This window comes from Cordyceps javanica, chromosome 3 (assembly GCF_051103115.1).
Source record: "Cordyceps javanica chromosome 3, complete sequence".
Taxonomy (NCBI): domain Eukaryota; kingdom Fungi; phylum Ascomycota; class Sordariomycetes; order Hypocreales; family Cordycipitaceae; genus Cordyceps; species Cordyceps javanica.
This window is the reverse complement of record NC_139297.1, coordinates 2,016,460-2,038,760: the sequence shown is the minus strand read 5'-3', so window position 1 is coordinate 2,038,760 and position 22,301 is coordinate 2,016,460. Positions and strand designations below refer to the sequence as shown.

The 22,301-nt window shown below is 56.2% G+C and overlaps 9 protein-coding genes across 9 annotated transcripts; 5 read left to right on the top strand and 4 right to left on the bottom strand.

The window, feature by feature from the left end:
* Positions 1-1,547: 1,547 nt before the first annotated feature.
* Positions 1,548-2,817, top strand: V2A60_004822 (MDR family NADP-dependent oxidoreductase; the record flags this gene model as incomplete). Its single annotated transcript, XM_083256136.1, has 3 exons — positions 1,548-1,728; positions 1,862-2,365; positions 2,453-2,817. The coding sequence occupies 3 exons, from the start codon at positions 1,548-1,550 to the stop codon at positions 2,815-2,817; spliced, it is 1,050 nt and encodes a 349-aa protein (XP_083112262.1).
* Positions 2,818-3,888: 1,071 nt separating this feature from the next.
* V2A60_004821 (major facilitator superfamily domain-containing protein) lies at positions 3,889-5,550 on the top strand (the record flags this gene model as incomplete). The annotated part of the gene is made up of 2 exons (XM_083256135.1): positions 3,889-5,309; positions 5,391-5,550. 2 exons carry the CDS (start codon positions 3,889-3,891, stop codon positions 5,548-5,550), a joined length of 1,581 nt encoding a protein of 526 aa, XP_083112261.1.
* Positions 5,551-5,880: 330 nt separating this feature from the next.
* V2A60_004820 (uncharacterized protein) lies at positions 5,881-7,529 on the bottom strand (the record flags this gene model as incomplete). Its single annotated transcript, XM_083256134.1, has 3 exons — positions 5,881-6,237; positions 6,294-6,753; positions 6,856-7,529. The coding sequence occupies 3 exons, from the start codon at positions 7,527-7,529 to the stop codon at positions 5,881-5,883; spliced, it is 1,491 nt and encodes a 496-aa protein (XP_083112260.1).
* Positions 7,530-11,856: 4,327 nt separating this feature from the next.
* Positions 11,857-12,758, top strand: V2A60_004819 (uncharacterized protein; the record flags this gene model as incomplete). Its single annotated transcript, XM_083256133.1, has 2 exons — positions 11,857-12,253; positions 12,412-12,758. 2 exons carry the CDS (start codon positions 11,857-11,859, stop codon positions 12,756-12,758), a joined length of 744 nt encoding a protein of 247 aa, XP_083112259.1.
* Positions 12,759-13,538: 780 nt separating this feature from the next.
* On the top strand, positions 13,539-14,947 carry V2A60_004818 (NAD(P)/FAD-dependent oxidoreductase; the record flags this gene model as incomplete). The annotated part of the gene is made up of 3 exons (XM_083256132.1): positions 13,539-14,375; positions 14,439-14,741; positions 14,798-14,947. The coding sequence occupies 3 exons, from the start codon at positions 13,539-13,541 to the stop codon at positions 14,945-14,947; spliced, it is 1,290 nt and encodes a 429-aa protein (XP_083112258.1).
* Positions 14,948-15,036: 89 nt separating this feature from the next.
* V2A60_004817 (class I SAM-dependent methyltransferase) lies at positions 15,037-15,921 on the bottom strand (the record flags this gene model as incomplete). The annotated part of the gene is made up of 1 exon (XM_083256131.1): positions 15,037-15,921. One exon carries the CDS (start codon positions 15,919-15,921, stop codon positions 15,037-15,039), a length of 885 nt encoding a protein of 294 aa, XP_083112257.1.
* A 1,865-nt stretch (positions 15,922-17,786) lies between these two features.
* On the top strand, positions 17,787-18,314 carry V2A60_004816 (uncharacterized protein; the record flags this gene model as incomplete). The annotated part of the gene is made up of 1 exon (XM_083256130.1): positions 17,787-18,314. One exon carries the CDS (start codon positions 17,787-17,789, stop codon positions 18,312-18,314), a length of 528 nt encoding a protein of 175 aa, XP_083112256.1.
* A 372-nt stretch (positions 18,315-18,686) lies between these two features.
* V2A60_004815 (peptidase M24, structural domain-containing protein) lies at positions 18,687-19,376 on the bottom strand (the record flags this gene model as incomplete). The annotated part of the gene is made up of 1 exon (XM_083256129.1): positions 18,687-19,376. One exon carries the CDS (start codon positions 19,374-19,376, stop codon positions 18,687-18,689), a length of 690 nt encoding a protein of 229 aa, XP_083112255.1.
* A 573-nt stretch (positions 19,377-19,949) lies between these two features.
* On the bottom strand, positions 19,950-22,135 carry V2A60_004814 (uncharacterized protein; the record flags this gene model as incomplete). The annotated part of the gene is made up of 3 exons (XM_083256128.1): positions 19,950-20,767; positions 20,856-21,358; positions 21,465-22,135. The coding sequence occupies 3 exons, from the start codon at positions 22,133-22,135 to the stop codon at positions 19,950-19,952; spliced, it is 1,992 nt and encodes a 663-aa protein (XP_083112254.1).
* Between the last annotated feature and the right edge of the window lie 166 nt (positions 22,136-22,301).

Genomic DNA, 22,301 nt, shown 5'->3' with positions numbered 1-22,301 from the left:
GGCAGGGCTTCTCGACCGGGATTCGCACGATTAGAATAAACGAAAACGTTGACGTTTTGTGGCTGGGCAGGGCCTGTGTCTTGGCGTGATAAAAGTCAAGGTCACGAAGGAAAGAAAAAAAATGAAGAAGCAAAGCCGGCGGATGCGTGCATGGCCCTGCCTCCCGCCATATATCGAGGTCTTCTCCGAATGGTGGCCTCGCTCCCGTTCCGACTGTGGCTGCTCTAGCCTTCAACCGGCCGCGGGTTCAGCAACACCTTATTATTTACCCCTGCTCGCAACTTGCAAGACAGCACATTTTTTACGGAAGCATGCAGATCGGTGGAGAGCAGACTAAGCGCCTGCTCTGGTAAGGTCTTGGTCGTAAGATCTCACTAGGCGGTGATGGCTTGGATCGAATCCGTAAGCAGGGGTCGCTGATGTTCACCATGATGTTCGTTCATGGACAAGACAGTGCAAGCCCGGAGTTTTGGTTCAACTCATCAAGTCGCCGCCGCTCTTTGTTCTTTTTTGTTCTTTTTTCGTTTTTTTTTTTTTTTTTTGGCTGCCGGAGCTAGTCCCCTGTCAGTAGCCCATTCCCGGTGCTAGATGCTCAGTTGGGAAGTTCGGCCGGGGGGAGGGCGACGAGCCATGCCGCGTGGCTTGGCCTCAGGTAGCCTAGTTGACGATGCCCTTTTTACCAGTATTCCTTTTTCCCAGTTCCCACCCATCTTTACCATTTGCCTATTCTGTCTGCTACCGGAACTCCGCCCGCCCAAGACAAGCCAGAAACGTAGTGTCTGGTGCCGAGGCTGGCTCCACGTCCTCCGCACATCTTTGGCACAAGAGCCGGTGCTCCTCAAGCCGTACTTGGCGGCCGCTCCATCGGCTGCTTGGGCAAAAAAAAAAAAAAAAAAAGGGACGGAGGATTAAAGAAACTCGCCCTCACTGCTCCGGTCTCTTTGCTGGCCACTACAAGCAGCAGCAACGGCACCAAGACAGGGATAGAGACTCTATCCGCAATCCTGGCTGAGTAAGATGTGTTAGGACGCGGCTAGGAGGGGGACACGCGCCCGAGTGGCCGTAGATGACGTTGGAACCATATCGACTGCCTTTTTCCCTCTTTGCAAGGAGCGGAGGAGGGCGACGCGGCGGCTCCGGGGTTAAAACAGCGGGTGAAACCAACCGGATGGGGGAGTGCCCATGCCCATCGTCATGGAGACACACCTCATCGATCCCGGTCCTATTTCCGCAAAAATGCTAGGCAATACAATGCAAGCCCTCTCTCTCTGTGTTTCTGTGGCCGCGCCACCAAAGGAAAAACGCCATCAACGCCGTTGTGGAGGGGTAGGTCGAATCTGTATGTTCCGCCCGCCCCAGGCCAAATCCAATGTCGCGGTCATATATAAGACCTCTCTCTCCCACCCCCCAGCCTTCTAAGAAGAAGAGGGCTGCACTTTCTTTTGATCTTCTTCTTTTTTTTCTTTTGACCTCCAAAGGCACAGCCCCATCTCTTGCACACGAACAACTCGACGTAAACTCTCGATACAAGTATTCAGCCACAAAGGATGCCTGTAGACAATCTCCAAGTGGTGCTCGCTGAGCGCCCCAAGGGCGAAATCATCCCCGGCAAGACATTTCATCAGAAAGTCACGCCCGCCCCTACAGAAAGCGATCTCGCAGACGGTGATGTCCTCGTCGAGGTTCTCTATCTGTCTCTGGACCCTGCCATGCGCGGCTGGCTCAACGGTGGGTGCTTTTTTTTTTTTTTTTTTTTTTTTTTTTGCCTTTTTTTCCTTTTTTTTCGTCTTCTTCTTTGCTCCTGCTTGCCGCGGTACTCGGACAAAGAAAACAACAACGGCTAATCACCAAGACCCCCCAGACGACCGCTCATATCTCCCTCCCGTAGAGATTGGCGCCGTGATGCGCGGCAGCGCCGCGTGCCGCGTGCTCGCCTCCAAGAACCCCGCCGTCAAGCCCGGCGACCTGGTCAGCGGCCTGCCCGGGTGGCAGCAGTACGCGGTGCTCAAGGCCGGGTGGTACGAGCCGCAGGCCAACTTCCCCCACATCAAGGACGCCAAGAACATGATCTCCATGTTTGGCCTCACCGGCATGACGGCCTGGGTCGGCATGACGCAGATTGGCGACCCCAAGCCCGGCGAGCTCGTCGTCGTCTCCGGCGCCGCCGGCGCCACGGGCAGCGTGGCCGGCCAGGTCGCCAAGGCGCGCGGCGCGCGCGTCATCGGCATCGCCGGCGGCGACGACAAGTGCAGGTGGCTCGTGGACGAGCTCGGCTTCGACCAGGCGCTCAACTACAAGGACCCCGACTTTAAGAAGAAATTTCTCGACGCCACCAAGGACCACATTGACGTCTACTTTGACAATGGTACGTCCCCCTCCTTCCACACACCCAGATTTGATGCGGCTGCCGAAGGAAAATCGTCATCATGACACACATGTTAACATGCAACAGTCGGCGGTGAGGTGCTCGACCTCGCGCTGCGCCAGGCCAAGGAGTTTTCGCGCTTCGTCATGTGCGGCGCCATCAGCCAGTACAACTCGTCGCAGCCCGTCGGCCCGCGCAACATCACGCGCATCATCCAGATGCGCATCAAGATGCAGGGCTTCATCGTGCTGGACCACAAGGCCCAGTACCCCGAGGCGCGCGCCGACCTGGCCCGCCTGCTCGACGAGGGCAAGCTCAAGACGACCATCCACCTGCTCAAGGGCGGCCTCAAGGTCGCGGAGCAGGGCCTCGTCGACCTCTACAAGGGCATCAACACGGGCAAGCTCATTGTCGAGCTCAAGGACCCAGACGAGAGCCCGGTCAAGCTGTAAGACTCGGGGTGGGAAGAGAAGTAGAGGAATGAGAGGGATACATGCATATAGAGAATACCCGATAGAGTCTACGGTTGTGTAATCTTATTATATGACCACGGCCAATGGCCGCGATTTTTACTTACCAGAGTACCAGACACGAGAGCACATCAACGCGCATTGTGTAAGTCGAGACTATGACAACATCATGCTCGCCATGAACACCAGTTGAACTCGCTTCAATTTCACAAATGAAAATGATATTACGACTTGACTGCTGTTTATATCAAAAGTACAATATATAGAAATATTATCATACTGCTGCGCTAGATTATTACACTATACTGCTGCACTGTATCGCTATCCGGTGTCCAGCCACCAACACGTCAAAGGAAGGCTCCCAGGCGATTGCCACAGCATTCAGCAAGCAAGCCAAGACTTTCATAAAGCTACTGCCTATAGTAGCAGTGCGAGAGCTATAGCCACCTACTAATAGATCTTATCTAGTGGAGCCCTATGTATTCCGGTTCCAAGGCGGCTTGTCAGTAATGACCATGGCAGCATATATTAACTGGTGATGGGGTTCCAAGCCCAAGCGTGCCAGGAACCGAATCAATCAATTTCTATTCTTCCACGGGCTCCACTGGGCTTCATTGACCTCAACAAGGATAGGCGTGTTAGCGTGTGCAGCTAATCATCTGCTCGATGGACACTTCAGCTGGTGGGAATTGTTGAGTGGATCGCTCCGAGAACTGGAGATGGATGGGTTGAGGAAAAGCCGTCTAATGCCGCAATCGCAATTTCCACCATATATATTTCCCTCTGCGAGAATGCATCAGTCACTTTTTCGCAGCCTCTTCCCGTCATCTTTTTCCACATTTCATTGCAGAAAAGAAAAATCGACGCCACAGCGAGCTTGCCCTCACCTTTGGTGGGCATGACATTCCACGATTGAGGAAACTCGGTAGGTGACGCAAACCCACGAGAGAGAGAGAGAGAGAGAGAGAGAGACTTGCGGCTCGACGCCGAAAAGGGCCATCTTTCCCCTATCCAGCACCGGAAATCACTTTTTTGTAAATTTCGAACCTCGTCATGATTTCAAACAAGTCGGCGGCGAGTAGCAGCCCTCAGCCTCTGGCGGCGGCGGCGGCGGCTTCCCCCCCGGCCTCGGCCTCGGATCAAGACGACGCCCTCGCCATGGTCGGCGAGCAGCCGCAGGCCGTGGACCCGGCCGTGGCGGCGCGCGTCGTGCGCAAGATTGACCTCTTCCTGATGCCCTTCATGGTGGTCGGGTACGGGCTCGTGTACTATGACAAGGCGATTCTCGGCTCCGCCGTGCTGTTTGGCATGACGACGGACCTGGACCTCGCCGTGCCGGTCGGCGGCGCCGGCGGAGGCGTGGACACGCGGCGCCTCGGCTGGGCGACGTCGCTCTTCTACTTTGGCATGCTCGCGGGGCTGTACCCGCTGACGTTTGCGCTGCAGCGGTTCCGCACGGGCCGGGTGCTGGGCGGCGTGGTGGTGGCGTGGTCGGCGACGTGCGCGCTCACGGCGGCCGTCACGTCGTGGCGGGGCCTGTACGCGCAGCGGTTCGCGCTCGGCTTCGTCGAGAGCGTCGTGCCGACGGGCTTCATGACGACCGTCAGCGCCTACTACACGCAGCGCGAGCAGAGCCTCCGCCAGAGCTGGTGGTTCTCCGCCACGGGCCTCTTTACCATCGTCGGCGGCGGCCTCAACTACGGCTTCGCGCAGGTCCACGGCGGGACCCTCGCCCGCTGGCAGTACATTTACCTGCTCGCCGGCGCCCTCACGTTCCTCTTTGGGCTCGCCTGCTTCGCCGTGCCCGCGTCGCCCGTGTCGGCCTGGTTCCTGACGCCGGCCGAGCGCGTCGTCGCCGTGGAGCGCCTGCGCGCGGGGCAGACGGGCGTGCGGTGCGCGCGCTTCAAGGCCGCCCAGGTGCGCGAGGCCGCCGCCGACATCAAAGTCTGGCTCGTCTTCGTCATGATGGCCTCGTGCTACGCCGTCAACGGCGCCGTCAGCGGCTTCGGGCCCCTCATCGTCTCCACCTTTGGCTGGGCGCCGCTGCAGGCCATCCTGCTGCAGTTTCCGCTCGGCGCCGTCTGCTTTGTCGTCATCCTCGCCGTCGGCTACCTGGGTGGTGTTGGTGGTGGCGGTGACGGCGGCACCAGAAACAAAAACAACGTCCGCGTCTTCCTGCTCGTCGGCACTTGCCTGCCCGTCATCGCCGGCTGCGCCCTCATCTGGAAGTCGGCCTGGACCCGCCACGCCGCCGCGCCCGTCGTCGGCTACTCGCTCACGGGCTTCTTTGGCGGCACGGCCAGCCTCATCATCACCCTGGGCATGGCCAACGTCGCCGGCCACACCAAGAAGAGCTTCATGGCCGCCACAATCTTCGTCGCCTACTGCGTCGGCAACATTGTCGGCCCGCAGCTGGTCTGGTCCGAGACCAAGAGCCGGCACTACCCCGCGCTGTGGCTGGGCCTCATCATCTGGTGAGTTTTTTTTTCTTCTTTTTTCTTCTGCCTTATTCCCTTCTGCCGCGTTCCATGTCAAACCCCCCTAACCGATGCTAGTTATGTCATCTGCATCGTGGCGTCGTTGGTGCTGTATGTTGTGCTGCGTAGCGAAAACAAGGCTAGGAGTGCCATGCCTGTTGACGAGACAGAGCGCGCCAAGCTCGCGTTCCAGGACCTCACGGATAAAGAGAATCCGTATTTTCGCTATGTGTATTAGTCATGTGCCACGTCTAGCAATGTTGGTGCTTACGAGACGAGTCAGGCATTCTGTAATCAGATTATGCCTTGTTGAAGTGTATGCTGGGATAACGATCGTAAAGGTGGTATCATACATCATGACAATACCTGCTATATGAGGCACTAAGCTGCAAGATAAATACATATACACTATAATTCATGATGCGTGTCCCGAGACTCCATGTGTGCTCCCAATGAATCTCAGAGGTCATGTTTGCAAAAAAAAAAGAGAGCGCGATTTGCTGCTACAACGGGAAGCCCGTCACTGGCCTTTTTCAAACCAAAAGAAGTCCGTTTCGTTGCGTTGATTCTATCCTGGGATATACACTCTTGTGCGGCTTGGGCCGTGCCAAAAGGTATCATTGCATCGATGTTGGTCCATCCACTCGTGTATGCGGTCTGACAGCCAACCTGACGTGGAATCATCACACGTCTCGCCATAATAAAATACACCCTCGCCAACAAAGCATTCTCTAGTTGGGCTGCCTCGCCACGTCCACTGAAGGCACTCGGGTAATGAGCGGCAATGTGCCTCGCAGTCCTCGGCGGACTTGATGCTCGAGGATGAGGCTTTGCGGCAGAGCACATCATTGTTTCTCCAGTTGTCGCGCATTTGTTCTGAGCCGGGCTTGTAGAAGTCCCAGACGTCAGCGTATCTCGCGGGGTGCTAGCGACGGGGGTTAGTGGGGTGCAGCAAAATCAAGTTGGATGAGAGGGACACACGGAATTCTGACGCGCGCCGTACTCCCAGCGAGCCAGACCACGCATTTGTTCTGGAGATGGCTTGTGAAAGGTAAAGATGGGAGAGCACCAGCGCATTGAGTCAAAGGGCAGAGTGTGAAACACGTGCTGAGTAAACATGGGATATAGAGCTTGCATCTCGATGCCAGAGAGCCAAAGAATATAGCCCAAAATGTTATCACCGCAGGGTTCGTCGTTATTTACCAGGTACCGCCACTTTTCGGTAAAAGATGGGCCGATGAAGTGACCGATTCGATCAGTTTCGCGGTGCAACAAGTGCTTGACGGCAGCGCGGCTTAGGACGTAGCCAGGACCGCCATTGGCGAACGTGGTGCCGTAGTTGACATTGTCACGTCGGCCTGGGGTAGAAGAGCCCATGTAGAGGGGGACGTCGGGATCCAGTGTCTTGAGGAATCGGAACAGATTGTCCCAAAAGACATAACTATACATGCAGAGTTAATCGGCGTCGCTGGATTGGCATGTGTAGGGAGCCATGTTTGGAAAACACGTCGCATGAGCATGACTCAGTGCGGAAAAAACTCACGTATCTGACTCGTAAAAGACGTAGAAGTCACGGTCAGGTTTCATTAGCCAAGCCTGCTCGACGGCAGGGACAAATTTGAATCTGTCGAGCTTCCAGCCGTTGATAGTCTTGAGCATCTCGGGATGTTGCTCGGCAGACCCGTTCTCCAGCATGCGGCGTTGCTCTAGGTAGGGTTGGAACTCGGGGAAACTATGGTAAGTATCGGGCAGGAGGCCGAGGATGTCAATGAACTCGTGGCCCGACATGTTGGCCGGGGCGTCGGAGAAGATGAGCAGCTCGCCGGGCTTGAAGCAGGCGCTGGCACCGTCAAACTGGCCGGGCATGCGGTTCGGGTCGTCGGTGTAGCCCGTCTTGAGGACAGGCTGGATGGTCTGGAGTATATGGTTGGGGAAGCTGTCGCAAAGCTCCTGCATGGTCTTGTTGTGCGGTGATAGCGCGACAGGGCGGAAGTCGCTGGTTGTGACAATGCGATAAGGCTCGTGGACGTCGGGCCATAGAGGGATAAAGGGCCGCTCCCACGAGGAAGCCGACCGCATACATCTAGTCAATATGCTGAATCCAGCGAGCGCACAAAGGGCGAATATGACGTTGCGGCGCACCCTCCTGCTCAGGAAGCCGCGTCGGCCAACAGCGGGCGGGGATGAGTATCGCGGGTGCTTGCTGGGGGCCGACATGGCGAGAATATGGGTATACGTATATGTATATATATTGTCGACCAAGACGCCGCGCCTAGACGTGGTGTCGGGTGGTCGGTCAGTTATAGAGCCAGAGCTCGCAGAAAGAGCAAAATGGAATGATCTATGTCGAGCGTCGTGAAGGGTTGAGACGAGCGAGCCGGGCCCTCATGTTGGTTGGACGCGCGCGCGCACAAAACAGAGTCGGGAAGAAGAAGTAGAAGAAGAAGGAGGAGGAGAGAAGATAAAAAAAGGGTTGAAGTTGGTAACTGCGGCGGCAGGTGACATGCCAAATGCGACGTGAGTGGCCGCCTGCAGGGGAAGCTGCAGACAAGGCTGTCTGTCTGTCTGTCTGTCTGTCCGTTTACCTGCCGAGCGGGTACCAACTTGAAGCAATAGTTTTGGCCTCCATGGCCTCTCTAAACGGATGGTTGAAACAGCCCTGATTAATCCTAGAGAATATGTAAAAGAATGCAACAGTCGACATGCTATATAATGACTCTTGATGACCATTTGTCTTGTTCTTTACCTGCTATGATGGCAAAACGTGTGGTGGCCGTCTGATAGTGACCGTGTCCTTTTTTTCTTCGCTTTTTTTGCATCTGCTTGCCTGCCCCCCCTGCCCAAGGCGTGGGGTTGTGATCCTTGTCTCAACAGGAAACCATGGCCAGCCCATTCGTCTTCCCCACTGCCTAACCAAGGGGGGGGGTTGCAGCACGGGTTGACGGGATGGATGACAAGGCTCGGACGGCGGACGAGAAATTGGTCGTGTGGAAGGGGCTGACATGCACCTACTTATTAGCATGCCACTACTTACTGGTGCTGACTGAATGCTCGGTACCAACAGGGAAGAGATACTTTGAAAGGGAAGGGATACTTTCCGTGAGAAAAGGGATGGGAGAGACGCGCTGGTGGTGGGCGGATGCAGGTTGATGGGTACTTGGTAATATTGATGCAGAGAGGATGTGATGGTATGGCAGAAGAGGGACAGTCTCTTTTTCCATTCGAGCACAGCACACGGATTAATCCGTACGTACTGAGACTGATTAATTATCAAGTTGGCATGTCTCGAGTTGGTTTTAGGCGGGTTTGGTAGACACACAGTTGTCGTTTTTTTTTTCTTCTCTTTTTTTCCCCAATTGGCGAATCGGTGCAATTTCAAACTCCATCATTAGGATTTTATTTTTTCTCTGGGCAAAATACGAGTAGCATTCCATGCGTCTGGTACCTCGACTATCCTGGACCTGGTTGCCTGGGTCCGCCTGAGCTGGGCCACCCTACGGATACAGTCGTATCGTACCAGTGCGTATGCCAGCAGCAATAAAGGTACTTGGCGGCTTATAGCATAAGTACTGATATGCCAGCAACAGTGCTACGGGTGAGCGGGTAGGCTGAGCCGCCCTAAAATGCCCAACCCAGCTAACAAGCTTATTATACGAACCACACCAACTACTGAGTATACCAACTACTTATACCACTACGCAGTATGCCACTAGTGAGTAACATTGCTCCAAGTAAGCCTCCCCCCGCCCGAGCGCCCCGGAAAACGCACGAAATGAGACCGTGGCCCACGCCCACTATTGTTCAACAGGTCTCGCCATTGGTTGGCCTTGCGCCTTGGCGACAAGCCCAGCTCCAGCCTGGTGCTTCACTGGTAGGGCAAGACAAGGTCCCAGACATGGGTAGAGAGGTTTTTTTTAGGGGCCAGGGCACATCCCATTGAGAGACCCTTGAACCCCTATCAGTACTCATTCCTACTCAGTACTGTCATTCGAGAGGGTTGGAAGGTGGAAGTGGAAAAAAAGCAATAGAGAAGAAAAGGCATTGCTTTTCAAAAGGGCCTTAATGATGCAACCCGTCTCGCCCTCGAAAAGATTTCATTCAATTCCCTCACTGTCTTGTACTGATAAGGGCCACTCTTTTCTTCTATGATGATACCCAAGTAATCACCACCAACCTCGAAACGTCCACCAGCCAACAGCTTGCGCACATACCCACTCGCCCGACGAGATTCCTCGTATTATTAGAAACGACGCGTCACCCTCCGGGCTGAGTGACGAGTGAAATTTTCTTCGCCAAACGCTCCCTCTACTGATAGCCCAAGCAAGTACTTGGCAGCCGTTGAGAACTGATACTAATGCGCCAAGCCTTGCGCGATCTGCCCGATTTGCTTCCAGTCAATCAATCAGCCCCCCTCGCGAGATCGCTAACCCCCCCCTGACGTTTCCTCACTGCCCCAAGTGCCCGTCTTGGCTTACCTCCCCCACATCTACCACCAGTTCAGTCTCTCAGCCTTTTTTTTTTTCTTTTTCGTTTTTTCTTCTTTCTTTTTCCCTCTGAGACATCTACTTGCAATTACCTAAACTGGCCCAGTACTTACCAAGTGGCGTATGATGCACTACTGAGCTCGATCATTACGCCGTTTTACGACTTTTCAAGCTTGGCCTCTTGTCGTCCCACCATTGTGGTTCTCTACATGTCCCGCTCAGACTAAACATATCCGTTCCCACGTTTTTTAAGTTTAGAAACGGTTTTTTTCTTTTCTTGTCTCTCTTCCTTGCCGCTTTGTCCTCCTCCCCCAAAATGACGTAGCATCGGGAATGGAGAGCGGCCCCTTTTGTAATGGGGTTTTTGACAAGAGACGAAAGAACGGATGCCCAAGGAAACTTGTTCGTGGGGTCTTCTAGCCCATGACGAAAGACCAAAGAAAAGAAACAGAACAAAAGAAAAAAAATAGAACAAAAAGAAAAAAGAAAGAAAGATGGCGGGTACAGAAATATTCGAAGCCTCGGAATCTTGTCCTAGAGTGTTCAGATCAGTCAATACTTAACTCGTCGTCGTCGGATAGCGATGAGTGTGCTTGTCGGCGAAAACGTGGTCGCGCCGTGAGAGTGCTGCTGGCCTTTCGGAGCTGCAACCTTTTCTCGTCGTTTTGCACGACAGGGCTGGCAAGAGGCAAAACACAAAAGGGCCATGTACTGGATGATATTGGCCCAGTTTCGCCGGAGTCTGCCTCTGCTTTGACTTGCAAGATGAGCCCAAGGGGGGGGGGGGGGGGGGGGTAACGATACGCTCCTAAATGCAGCATTGACGGGGTCTCTATTTCATTGCGTCGTAGCCAAGATCTGTTTATTCTAATTCAATCGCATCGACATCACTCATACAGTCCCTGTTTCAAGGCGGTTTCTCTATCTTTCGCTCCGTCCTCGTATTACTGGCCGGCTTCTGGCGAGGAACCCAAACCCATCACGCACTATGTTGTCTTTCTCGACAAACTCAGTTATAAACCGTGCGACCAGAATGAGCATTTCGCAATCTATTCAATTCATTCGGGATGGGCTTGCACAGTTTGTAGCTTTTGCGTCGAGTAAAATGCATATAAACTAGAAGACGCATATCATATCTCATCCATCCATCCACCCATCCATCCATCCATCCACCCATCCATCCATCCATCCATCCATCTACATCTACCTATCCATCAGTCCATCCATCTATGCAAGGCATACAGTCTAACCGTTCCCCATCGCGATTCGTACTAGTCACCCAGCCCTACACACCTGCGGCACTTTACGTTGCCTATCCCAAGTTCTGACCTCTACTACAATCATCTCACTCGTTACTTCCAACTGTCAACCGCGGTCAATTTTACCCCTCTACAAATTTCTCTTCAGAATAGGTAATACACTCCGTTATTCTGCTTACTCTTTTCCAGCTGTTTTGCAGTCTTCCGACGGGGAAAAGCGAGTCGCGTCTTGACCGCGCCGAGGCATCAACCATCACCAGCCGACCAACGGCAGGGCCACCTTGAGCATCAACGACGGTGACTAGAGAGTGACGGAGTGACAGAACAGCACGCTGTGCATAAACAGAAAATCAAACTACTGATGTGGGGGTATCGAACCATGAGGCATGGAAAAGAGAAAGTCTGTTCTTTTTAGTGTGGGTGGCTCCTGAAGTAGTAACTGAGCTACGGCTGCTGTTCCTTCTTTCAGATTAAGCATATCTTTCCTTGCAGAGCATAAGGCTTCTTTTATCCACTTTTTTTTGAAGATGTAAGAGGATAACGGAAAAAAAGAAAAAAAAAGGAAACATATGGTCTCCTCAAATGGGGTGCTCAGGAACCGGTTCGACTAGCACGAGCAACTCCACCAGCCAGTAGCTCCAGCCATGAGAAACAGCCGAGCTGAGAACCAAGAGAGGGCCGGCTCATTTCTATAAAACCAAATGAGAGTCCCTGACAAGTGTTTCCCTTTAGCTTCGTCCATCCTCATCGCTGCCCTCATCTTGACCCTCTTCATCTTCAAAATCAAAAAACCATCCCATCATGTCTCAAGTCGTGCTTCCCGCTCTCATCCCGGACATCCCGCGCATCTACCAAATCTACTTTGATGCCTTTCGCGCCGACAAGATGGGCGCGCTGATGCTGCAGATCCTCTTCCCGGGCACCGTCGACGACGACTTCCTCAAAGCCCACGCCGCCGGCACGCTCAGCTACTGGCACCTGAGCGACTGCCAGTACACCCTCAAGGTCGTCGACACGGCCACGGGCGACATCATCGGCATGGGGCTGGGCGACGCTTACCTGCGCGAGCGCACCGTTGCGGACCGCGCCAACCACGGCGTGCCGTGGCTCGAGGGCGAGCAGAGAGCGCGCGCAGGAAAGGTGCTGAATCCCTTGTGGGAGGTGCGGGAGCGACTCTTTGGTGGCCGTCGTTACATCTGTAAGTCGCGTCCTCGGGTCTTTTTGCGTGCGACCCCATATTTTCGGGCCAAGGGCTTCCCCTTTTCTGGCTCCTTCGTTTAGATGCGATTCATACTCAGTGTGAATGAGGAACAAGACCCCGGCGCTAACATGAGCTGAACCCCGTTGCGTCCACAGACTGCCATGTCATCGCCATTGACCCCCGGCACCAGGGCCGCAAGGCCGGTGCGCTCATTGTCCAGTGGGGAATCGACCTCGGCGAGAAGGCAGGGCTGCCCGTCTACTTTGAGTCGTCGCCGTCCACCGTGGGTTTGTACAGGAAGATGGGTTTCGAAGTGCTTGAAGAGCAGATTGTGCACGATGCCGCGCTCCTCGGCACCGACGAGGACATTGTGGTGCCGCTCATGGTCAGAATGCCCTCGTGTGCAGAGGGCATGACTTTCAAGGAGTGGCGCGAGACAGGGTACCCGGAGTTTTCGACAAAGCGTGAAGCGACCTTGAACGGAGGGGCAATCACCTGTTAGTTGCCTAGTCACCTCGTTAGCGTTTCTGTTAAACTACTAATACATGTTGCCAAATACCTCATCAACTGGTGTGGTACCCATCTCTTGCACCGCGAAGCGACGCGGCAGTTCCAGAGTGGCGTTTGTAGTGACGATCTTTAATAGCCAACATCGTGCGTGCTTGATTCCCACTCGTTGGCTAACAAAGCTATGCCGGTTTCATAGGCGTAGCGAGAAAACTCTGCGCCTCCACATGACATTTCAGCCCTGGCAGGGCCAGAAGAAGAAAAAAATTGGCAATTACAAAGTAGCGTCGTTTTCCGGGCGGGCTTTGGTGCTTGCCTTGGTTGCTACGTTGGTCCGGTAGCCCCCCTGCTCAACGACGGTTCAGCTGCCTTATCAGATTCATCAGATAACGAGCGCAACCCCACCCTTGGATGTATGTATTCTCTCCGTTACCTGTCGTTGCCAGCCACAAACCCGGACGAACCCACCACGCCACGAGGCACTCTTTGGAGAAGCCTGGTCTCGGGGACCGATCGGAGTCGGCAAATTGAGGGGCCCAGAGTCCAAAAGCCAACCAGCTGTACGCCAGGGGGGTTCGGCAACACCTGAAAAGCAACGGGAAATTGTAGCACAACTGTCAGCTCGGGGATCGGAAAGCTCCCAAGCTCCGAGTCGGCGCAGTCAACCCAAATACGTTCTCAACAGTCATATCCATTTTTGCTCTTTTTTTCTTCTTTGTTTCGGGTTGCACTCTTTACAACAAACAAACAAACACACGCAAACTTGGACCAAAAAATGTTGAGCAAGGCTGGTTTGTACGTCAAGCTCGTCTTCATCTTCGCGCGCATCATGGGCGGCGAGATACGGAGGCTCCTCCGCTTCCGCCGCGTGCGCAAGCAGGCGGAAAAGACGGGCTCGACGCCGTCGGCCGAGCGCACGGAGAACATTGTCATCGTCGGCGCCTCGTTTGCGGGACACTACGCCGCGCGCATCATTGCGCGCTCGCTGCCGCCCGACAGCAAGCACCAGGTCGTGGTCGTCGAGCCCAACAGCCACTTCCAGTTCACGTGGGTGCTGCCGCGCTTCTGCGTCCTCCCCGGCGGCCACGAGCACAAGGCCTTTGTCCCCTACGGCAGGTACGCGAACGCCGCGGACGGTGCGCTGCGCTGGGTCAGGGGCCGCGCGGCCGGCGTCACCGAGTCCGAGGTGGTGCTGCAGGACGGCGGCGAGCGCATCCCGTACAAGCACCTGGTCATCGCCACGGGGGCGGCGGTGCGGAGCGGACTGCCGTCCCGGGTCAACAGCACCGAAAAGGCCGACGGCGTGGCGCTCATGCAGGCCATGCAGCAGAAGATCGCGCAGGCGGAGACGGTCGTCGTCGTCGGTGGCGGCGCCGCGGGTGTCGAGGTGGCGACGGATGCCAAGAGCCTGTACCCGGACAAGCACATCATCCTGGTGCATTCGCGCGCCGCCGTGATGCACCGGTTCGGCAAGGACCTGCAGACGGCCGCCACGGAAGGCCTGAAACGTCTCGGAGTGGAGGTGATCCTGCAAGATCGTGTCGTTGAGGAAGACGACGCCAACGGCATCGTCACGCTCAAGTCTGGTCGCAAGATTGACTGCAACTGCTTTGTGAGTTCCACAAACGGGCGGCTTACTTACATTTCTTAGCCTCTCTGACCGTGCGCGCCGCAGATAAACTGTACAGGCCAGACGCCGAATTCCTCGATCCTCGCGACGCTCTCGCCGACATCCATCTCGCCGGCGGGCTACATCAAAGTGAAGCCCACCCTGCAGCTGATGGACGCGCGGTTTCCAAACATATACAGCTGCGGCGACGTCACGGACACCGACGTTCCGACACCAAACGCCCGGTCCGCCATGCAGCAGTCCGTAGTGGCGGCCGAGAACATCCTGCTCGCCGTCGAGGGCAAGGCACCGCAGCACGAGTACCGGCACAGCTGGCCGGAGAGCTTCATCAAGCTGACTCTGGGATTGGTGAGCGTTGACGTGTGGTGGTGGTGGCGCGATGCCTTACGCTAACGCAGTAGCAGGACCGCTCGGTGACACATTTGAGCGACGGCAAGACCGACATCCTGTTTCGAAGCAAAGAAAAGGACGAGGCGCTCATGGCGGCCAAGTGTTGGAAATCACTGGGCCAGGTGCCCTTTGAGGACGACTACGCACACAACCAGAAATCATAGAGCAAGTCGTAGACAAGATGCAACAGATGTAGGATAGAGAGATGTTTGGATGGTGCACTCTACTGATATAATTATTTGCTCGCATTCATTCATTCCGCGAGGGTGAGAGACGTCACCCAAACGTCCATTGTGCGTGTTTTGCGACCATCCATGGCGGCATGCGAGGCAATCACAGCCTCACGCGACGATAGAAGCATCTCCTTGACCCGAGGGGAAGTGATTCGCTTCTCCACCTCGTCAACAAAGGACTTGCTGCGAACTTCTCCCGTCTCCCACACGCCATCCAACAGATCCGGAGCAGGGACAATGTTGGACTCGTCGCCAACCTTCCACCCGGAGGCCTCGGCAATCTCTTTGATGCTAGCAGGGCTCAGGAGACAACGGATATTGGCGGTGCTGGCGGGGTTGTGCGCCTCGAGAGAGGCCCTGGCAATGGCGGAGAGTACATGGGGCTCGGCATCACGCTCGGTGGCCTTGAGGGCGTATTCTGCGACAAGGATAGATCCGACGCGACCCTTGATGGCGCGAAGGATGGTGGACAAGATATCGCGACTGTCAAAGTACCATATGCAGTGCGAAAAGACGGCGTAGTCCCAGTTCTTATCGCCCGACGTTGCCAGAACGTCCGTGGGCTCGGCATTGTGCCAGGTTATGCGGTCGCCAAGGGGGCCAGAGCTAATGATGGCCTGGGCTTGCGACAGGGTGTAAGGTGAGCCATAGTCGGGAGGGCCGGGGTCAACGGCATCGACGTGGCCATCCGGACCAGCGGCGGTAGCCAAGACGGTGGTGCAGGTACCTTGTCCGCAGCCAATCTCGAGAATTCTCGAGCCGGGGGGTATGCGCCAAGTGTTGATGAGCTGAAGACGATGCTCGACCTGGACCTTTTCGATCTGGAGGGCGGCATCGTTGGGGGTAGGCGAGTGGCGGGCAATGGTTTCGGCGCTGTCAAGCGGAATGGGTGTAAAGGGAGCCATGTTGGGAATGACGTAGGTGGATTTTTTGCTTCCAACTAGGACTCAATGGCAGGGCGACCCAGCAAGTATATATGGTGGTTTGGTTGTGAAGCTGTTATGGGGTCGATATCGATTGAAATCTGGTGATTCGGAACGGAAAACAGACTGGACATGGTCTCGATGCAATTTCCGCCAATGGACCTGGATAGTGCCATCCCGTCTCGTAAGAGGCTTTATTATGGTCTGACACAGTGAGTCACTGACAAAGGGCTGCTCACCAGTGGGTGGCTTGGGTGGCTTGGGTGGCTTGGGGGAGGGACGGGGCAGCCCCACCAGGCTGCCTACTAATCAATCTCCTCTGCTTGCTTGCCTACCTAATTAGGGAGGCCAAGTTGGAGGATAAAAATCAAATCATGACAGCAGCCGATTCGAAATCAATCATGACTCTGCTTATGAGTCAATTGACAAGTGCTTATAAGCGTTGGATGATTTTCGTGCATTGCAAGGCAGGGACTCGGCCAGAACGGCAGCGATGATTTCTCCATGAACAGCCTGTTTGTGTGGATTGGCTCGCCAGTGCACCATCGAGTCACAGAGCGTCGGGTCAAGGGAACAACAGTGGATGATGGGTTAAAAATTGGCCATGTCATGGCTGACAGATTTCATGGCAATGGGACCATCTGGCTTGAAGGGCGTTTGAGGCAACGGTCAACGGATGCTTTTGTTTGTACTGAGTACGTTGAGTGTAGGAGGAGAGTTTTCAAGGGTATTCCGGCACCTGCGGTCTACTCTACTACCTAAGTACCTTAGTAGGCAACTAGGTACCGTAGGTCAGTAAGCACCTTGCTAACAGGGTAAGGTAGGTACGGCTAAGTAGGTTACTCGGTAGGTCCCCAAGCAGGTGCCTACGGGAGCGTCTCACCTACTACCGCGGTGCTTGGGCAAGGCGCGCCTAGTTACCTGGCGCTGGGTGCTAACTTGATGTACTTGTTAATTTTCAAGCAGAGGCCTGGATGATTTCTTATCCAAATCGACACCTCAACATGCATCTCCATCCCCTCCCTCCATGCTCGAGCGCACTTTCAACTGCCGCGGCTCGTTCCCGCAGCACGGCCTCTCCCGTACTCGTCACAAGCGGGAGACATGAATACGCGAAGCAAGCACTAACACGGCTACAAATACGTGCCCATCCATCCATCCGAACATGGAGGTATCCGCTGCTAAGAGAGAGAGAGGCTCCTCCGCCTCCCACTTTACTGATACTTACCAGTACTCCTTTTGATTTCCCACCCCAAGACGGCTTACAGTTATCCTTGCTAAGACCGTTGATGTCATGCAAGTCGCCCGGAACGCGCCCCGGTCCTCTCTGTTGGGCTCTTACTATTACTGGTACTTACTCGTCCCGTCACCTGTCTGAACGACTCATCTCGCTCTGGGCCGGGACCCTGCTCTGGCTTCGTACTTTTTTTCTTTTTTTCTTTTTGCGTTGTAGCGCGCACCCCTTGACACGTTTTTCTCTCTTTCTTTTTTGCGCCGATCAACCTGTGCCTACCTGCCAACCGCCTGCCACGTGACGGCATTCTGCAGCAATTTGCTTTTTCTCGAATTACTTAGTATTCAGGCCCTGCTACCCTTCTCGCGGCACACCTCGTCCCTGTAACCTTTGTCGGGCTGCTTCAAAATCACTCCCGCCGCACTCAAACACACACATTCACACACATCTCTTTTCTCTCTCTCCCTTTCTCCCTCACTCCCTCTCTCACTGTCCGTCTCTCTTCCTCCATCTCTTTCTCTCCGCACACGCAAGCCTGCAGCTCCCCATGCTCTCGCTGCCGCACCTTGACCCGCGAGCTTGACGGCCTCCCCGGCGTCCTGCGCCCACGGCCATGACAGACGCCCACGTGCACTGCGGCCCTTATGATGCTATCCCGGACACGGCCTCCCCGGGGCTGCTCTTTCTCCGACGCCTGCTGCCGGCCCTCGACTCCCTCGGCCCCTTTGACGCCGCCCGCGGCGGCCAGCCGGACCTCATTCACTACCTCGCCCCGGGCGCCACCTTCATCATGAACGGCGGCCCCGCGCTCCAGGCCGTCGACGTCCTCCAGATGCTGCCCAAGCGCGCCGAGCGCCTCACCCGCTTCCACCACGACGTCCGCATGGCCTGGGACGTCGCCGCCCGCGACGGCTCCGGCCGCCGCACCGTCATGTACGAGTCCACCAGCATCTCGACCTTTCGCGACGATCCCGAGGCCGTCGAGGTCCGCGTCGCCGAGTTCAACGTCGTCGAGCTGGTCCCCGTTGTCGCCGATGCCGCGACTGGCGAGACGGAGCTAAAAGCCCTCCAGCTGCGCGCCTTCTTGGATGGGGCCCCGGTGACGTCAAGAGCCCAGATGATCGTTGCTGCCGACGAGTAGATCGAGATGCATCGACGATTCTGTCCTTCCGGTCCAAACCTTAGAAAACTAGTGCGACAACATGCCCTCGCTGCTTCTTGTTGACCACTTGCGCACCCCTTTTTTTTTTCCCTTTTAGCTACCCGCAACTTACAACTAACCAGGCAGTTCGACGACGTCACTCATGGTGAATTGCAATCATGTTGGTCGCCAATACGTTCAGGAATATGGGGTTCACACTTTTTTTTTTATTATTTTTTCCGCACTCAAGAGATCATGCAGTCATGATGCCAACGTTTCAACTAATTCTTACCCAGCCGCTTTTACGCAGCTCTCACGCATCGATGAATGCGTTTTGTACTATTATCATTAAACTCTACATAATAATTGACTTCAATCAACAGTCAGCAACTGCTCAAAGAAGCCGCCAAACTGTCCCTCCTTGTCGTGCAGATAAATTTCCAAAATCCACTGCCTCATGTACCCATCTTTCCCCACCGTTCGCATGGACGTCGTGTTGGCCTCGGCAATGTAGAGCGGCCACTGGTCCTGCGGGATACGCTCGTGCGGGAACGATCCCACAATGTGCCCGGCAATGGGCGCGCCCCAGGTCCAGCCCTGCGCCTCGCCCGCGCTCTTGGCGATGGCGAAGAGCTCGGCCCCCGTCATCTCGGGCCGCCGGTCGTACTCGGCCTTGACGGCGCGCCACAGGGGCTCCAGCGCGTCGCGCACCCTGAGCTTGCGCGGGTCCCGGCCCAGCACGTACGTCCGCCCAAAGTCGGCCTCCCACGCCTCGAAGACGGGGCCCAGGTCGACGACCAGGATGTCGTCGGCCCCGATGACGCGGTCCGGCGGGTTCTCCTTGTACGCCGCCAGCGTGTTGGGCCCGCTGCGCACGATGCGCTTGTGCCAGTGCGTCTCGAGCCCGTGCCGCTCCCGGCCCAGCGCCGCAATCTCCGCGCTCAGCGTCTTGTCGCTCACCCCCGGCCGGATCAGCGTCTCCTCAATCTCCTTAAACAGCGCCACCGCCTTAGTCTGCGCCTCCTTGAGGTGCGCCGCGCGCTCGGCCTCGCTCAGCGGCATGATGCGTGATGGCGATGCTCAGCTAGGTAATAAGAAAGGAAAAAAGAGCCGTTTGTGGGGAGGCGTGTGTGTAGGTCCAACGTTCCCCCGCTCCAATAACGGCTATCAACTCGTGTACAAGATAAGTAGAGGTGCTCCTGCATTGGGCTACCCATTATTAAGCAGCAAATACGCCAAATCATATTGGCTCATTTGCACGTCGTCCCCCACACCACATCTAGGCAATAATAAGGCGTCACTCCGGGTGCGCTTTGCCAGTCCGAGGCAAGATACTCCGCAGCGGATCCATAAGTGAGAAGGCGCAATTGCATGAGGTTTCCCGAGAACTTGTCATCTAGCGTACACAAAATAGGGACGGATCTTGACGATTGGCTTCATATTTCGCTAGCAGAAAGATGAGTGACTTGGAAAAAAGGTCATAGACTATGGCTTGCAGGGCATTGGATAAACGACAAGATCTTCCCCTGTTAGGCCGCTAGCAGGCCGGCTTTATTAGTACTCGGTCTACGTGCCGCAGCACTTTTCCAAAACGAAGTGAGCCTTGACAATCGATCCGTCAGCTCAGTATAGATACTACGACCGCCGGGCCGGAGCTGCACTTTGCCCGCCCCAGAATCGCAGAAACCTTTCCTTCTTCGACGTCGCCGGCGGCAGCGGCGGCGGGTTCTGCTCCTCTTCGCTCAGCGGCTGCCCGTCATTGCCGACGTTGGTCACGGCGTTTTGCTGCTTGCCGAGGTAAAAGTTGGTCTGGAAGCAGGCGGCGACGAGCGGGACAAAGGCCAGCGCCAGCGCCGGCGCGAGGCAGTAGAACAGCGTGCGCCGGTACGCCTCGATGATGCCCCGGCGCATGGGGCTGTCAAAGGCGTAGAGGGTGCGCGCCGCCTTGACGTTGCCAAAGATCTTCTTGACGGTGGCCTCGGGCGTGCCCGCGGGCAGGTGGGCGCGCAGCTGGCCCGGCATCTGCGAGGACCAGATGACGGCGACGACGGCGCCGCCCACGGCGCTGCCAATCTTGGACCACAGCGACAGCAGCGAGATGGCGAGCGCGACGTCCTGGTGCGGCACGCACGCCTGCGAGGCCACGCGCGTGCCCACGACCGACATGGCGCCGCCGGCACCGATGAGCAGCATCGACAGCACCATGGCCGCCGTGTTGTCGGTGGCCCGTCGGCCCGAGAGCAGAATCCCCATGCCGATGATCTTGAGGCACAGCCCGGACAGCTGGATCGCCTTGTAGCGGTGCGTCCAGCGCTGCAGCAGGCCGGTGATGGGGCCAAAGATGCACAGCGCGAGCGTCATCGTGTTTCCGTAGTACACCCACTCCTGCTGGCTCCACGGCTTGGCCACGAGCACGTAGGAGCTCCAGTACAGCCCGCGCATATTTCCGGCGACTGTTTTTTTAATTAAAGAAGAAGGAGGGTTTTGGTTAGCTGGAGAAGAAAAAAAATTGAATAACATGTCGGAATCGAATGAGCTTACAAAAGTAGAAACTGTCGATAATGATGGACATGATAAAGGTCTTGTTAAACACCAGACGGCGCGGCGCGCTCGGCATCTTGGCCCATTTCATCTCGTACACGACGTACGCAATCAGCAGCACGCCGCCCACGACCATCATGGCAATCATAGACGGGTTCCGCCAGCCGTGCTCCGCGTACGTCTTGAGCGAGAAGGGCAGTAGCAGCAGCGACCAGCCAAAGCCCAGGATGATGAGGCCAAAGGCGTCAATCTCGTGCCAGTTGCGCAGGAGCGCGCGGGCCCACGGCTCCTGCGGCCCGGTGGCGGCGGCGGCGACGACGAGCCCCCGCGGGCTGCTGCGGTCCTGCTTCTCGGCGAGCGCGTCGGCGGCCGCGCGCCGTGCCGCGTTGCTCGACGCCATGTTGACGAGCCCGTGCTTCTTGGCCTTGCGGTCCAGGTAGATGAGCACGGCGATGGCGGGGCCGAGCGCCACGGGCATGATGATGGCAAACATGCCGTAGCCCCTAAGTTTCCATGTCAGTATTGAGCTTTCTTGTTTTCCATGAATTGTGAGTGCTGATGATGATGATGATGATGACGAAAAGACTTTCCCGCCTCAGGACTACATACCATCGCCACTGACCCCGGGAGGACATGGCCTCGACAATCTTGCCCGAGAACCAGGTGTTGATGATGAACGGCGTCGACAGCAGCGACGAGACGAACCCGCGCCACTCGAGCGGCGTCAGGTCCGCCACGATGATGTCGTTGATCAGGTCCAGCCCGGAGCCGCCCACGGCGACAAACACCTCGCCGACAATGTAGGCCGCGATGCTGCGGGACGTGGCGGCGACGACGTAGCCGACGGCGTAGAAGGCGAGCGCGAGCAGGTACGTGTACGGGCGGGACGTGATGTCGGAGAACTTGGCCATGAAGGGCTTGCTGACGGCGCCGATGATGCTGGTGGCGATGGACAGCGTCGACAGCACGGTGCTGTGCTGCTTGTAGTACGACGAGGCGTCGATGCTGTAGTACGACGTCGTCGACGTGTCGAGCGAGTACGCCCACGCGCACACCAGCACCGACGCCCCGACCAGGTAGAACGTCTTGCGGTCCGTCCGCGCCTCCCGGTACACGGCCTCCATCCTCGTCACGCCCTTGGACTGCACCACGTCGCCCACCGACGACGTCGCGAGCGCCGCCTTGCTGCGGTCCGTCTGCTCGTCGCCGGAGCCCGAGTCTCGGCCTGGCGGCGCCGCGGCCGTGGCGGCTTCAATGTCTACCTGCTTGGCTTCAGACATGCTGGGGGGGGAAGAGACTGCTCGAAGAGACTGCTCTTCTTGAGCTTTGAGATGTGCTTCGTATTGTAACTGAGCCGTAGTTCAAAACACGGGAGGCACCAAAAGGCTCCGAAGCGGAACAACCTCTCTACTTATCCCTTAGCTGCCCTTCTCAGTGAGGAAAAGG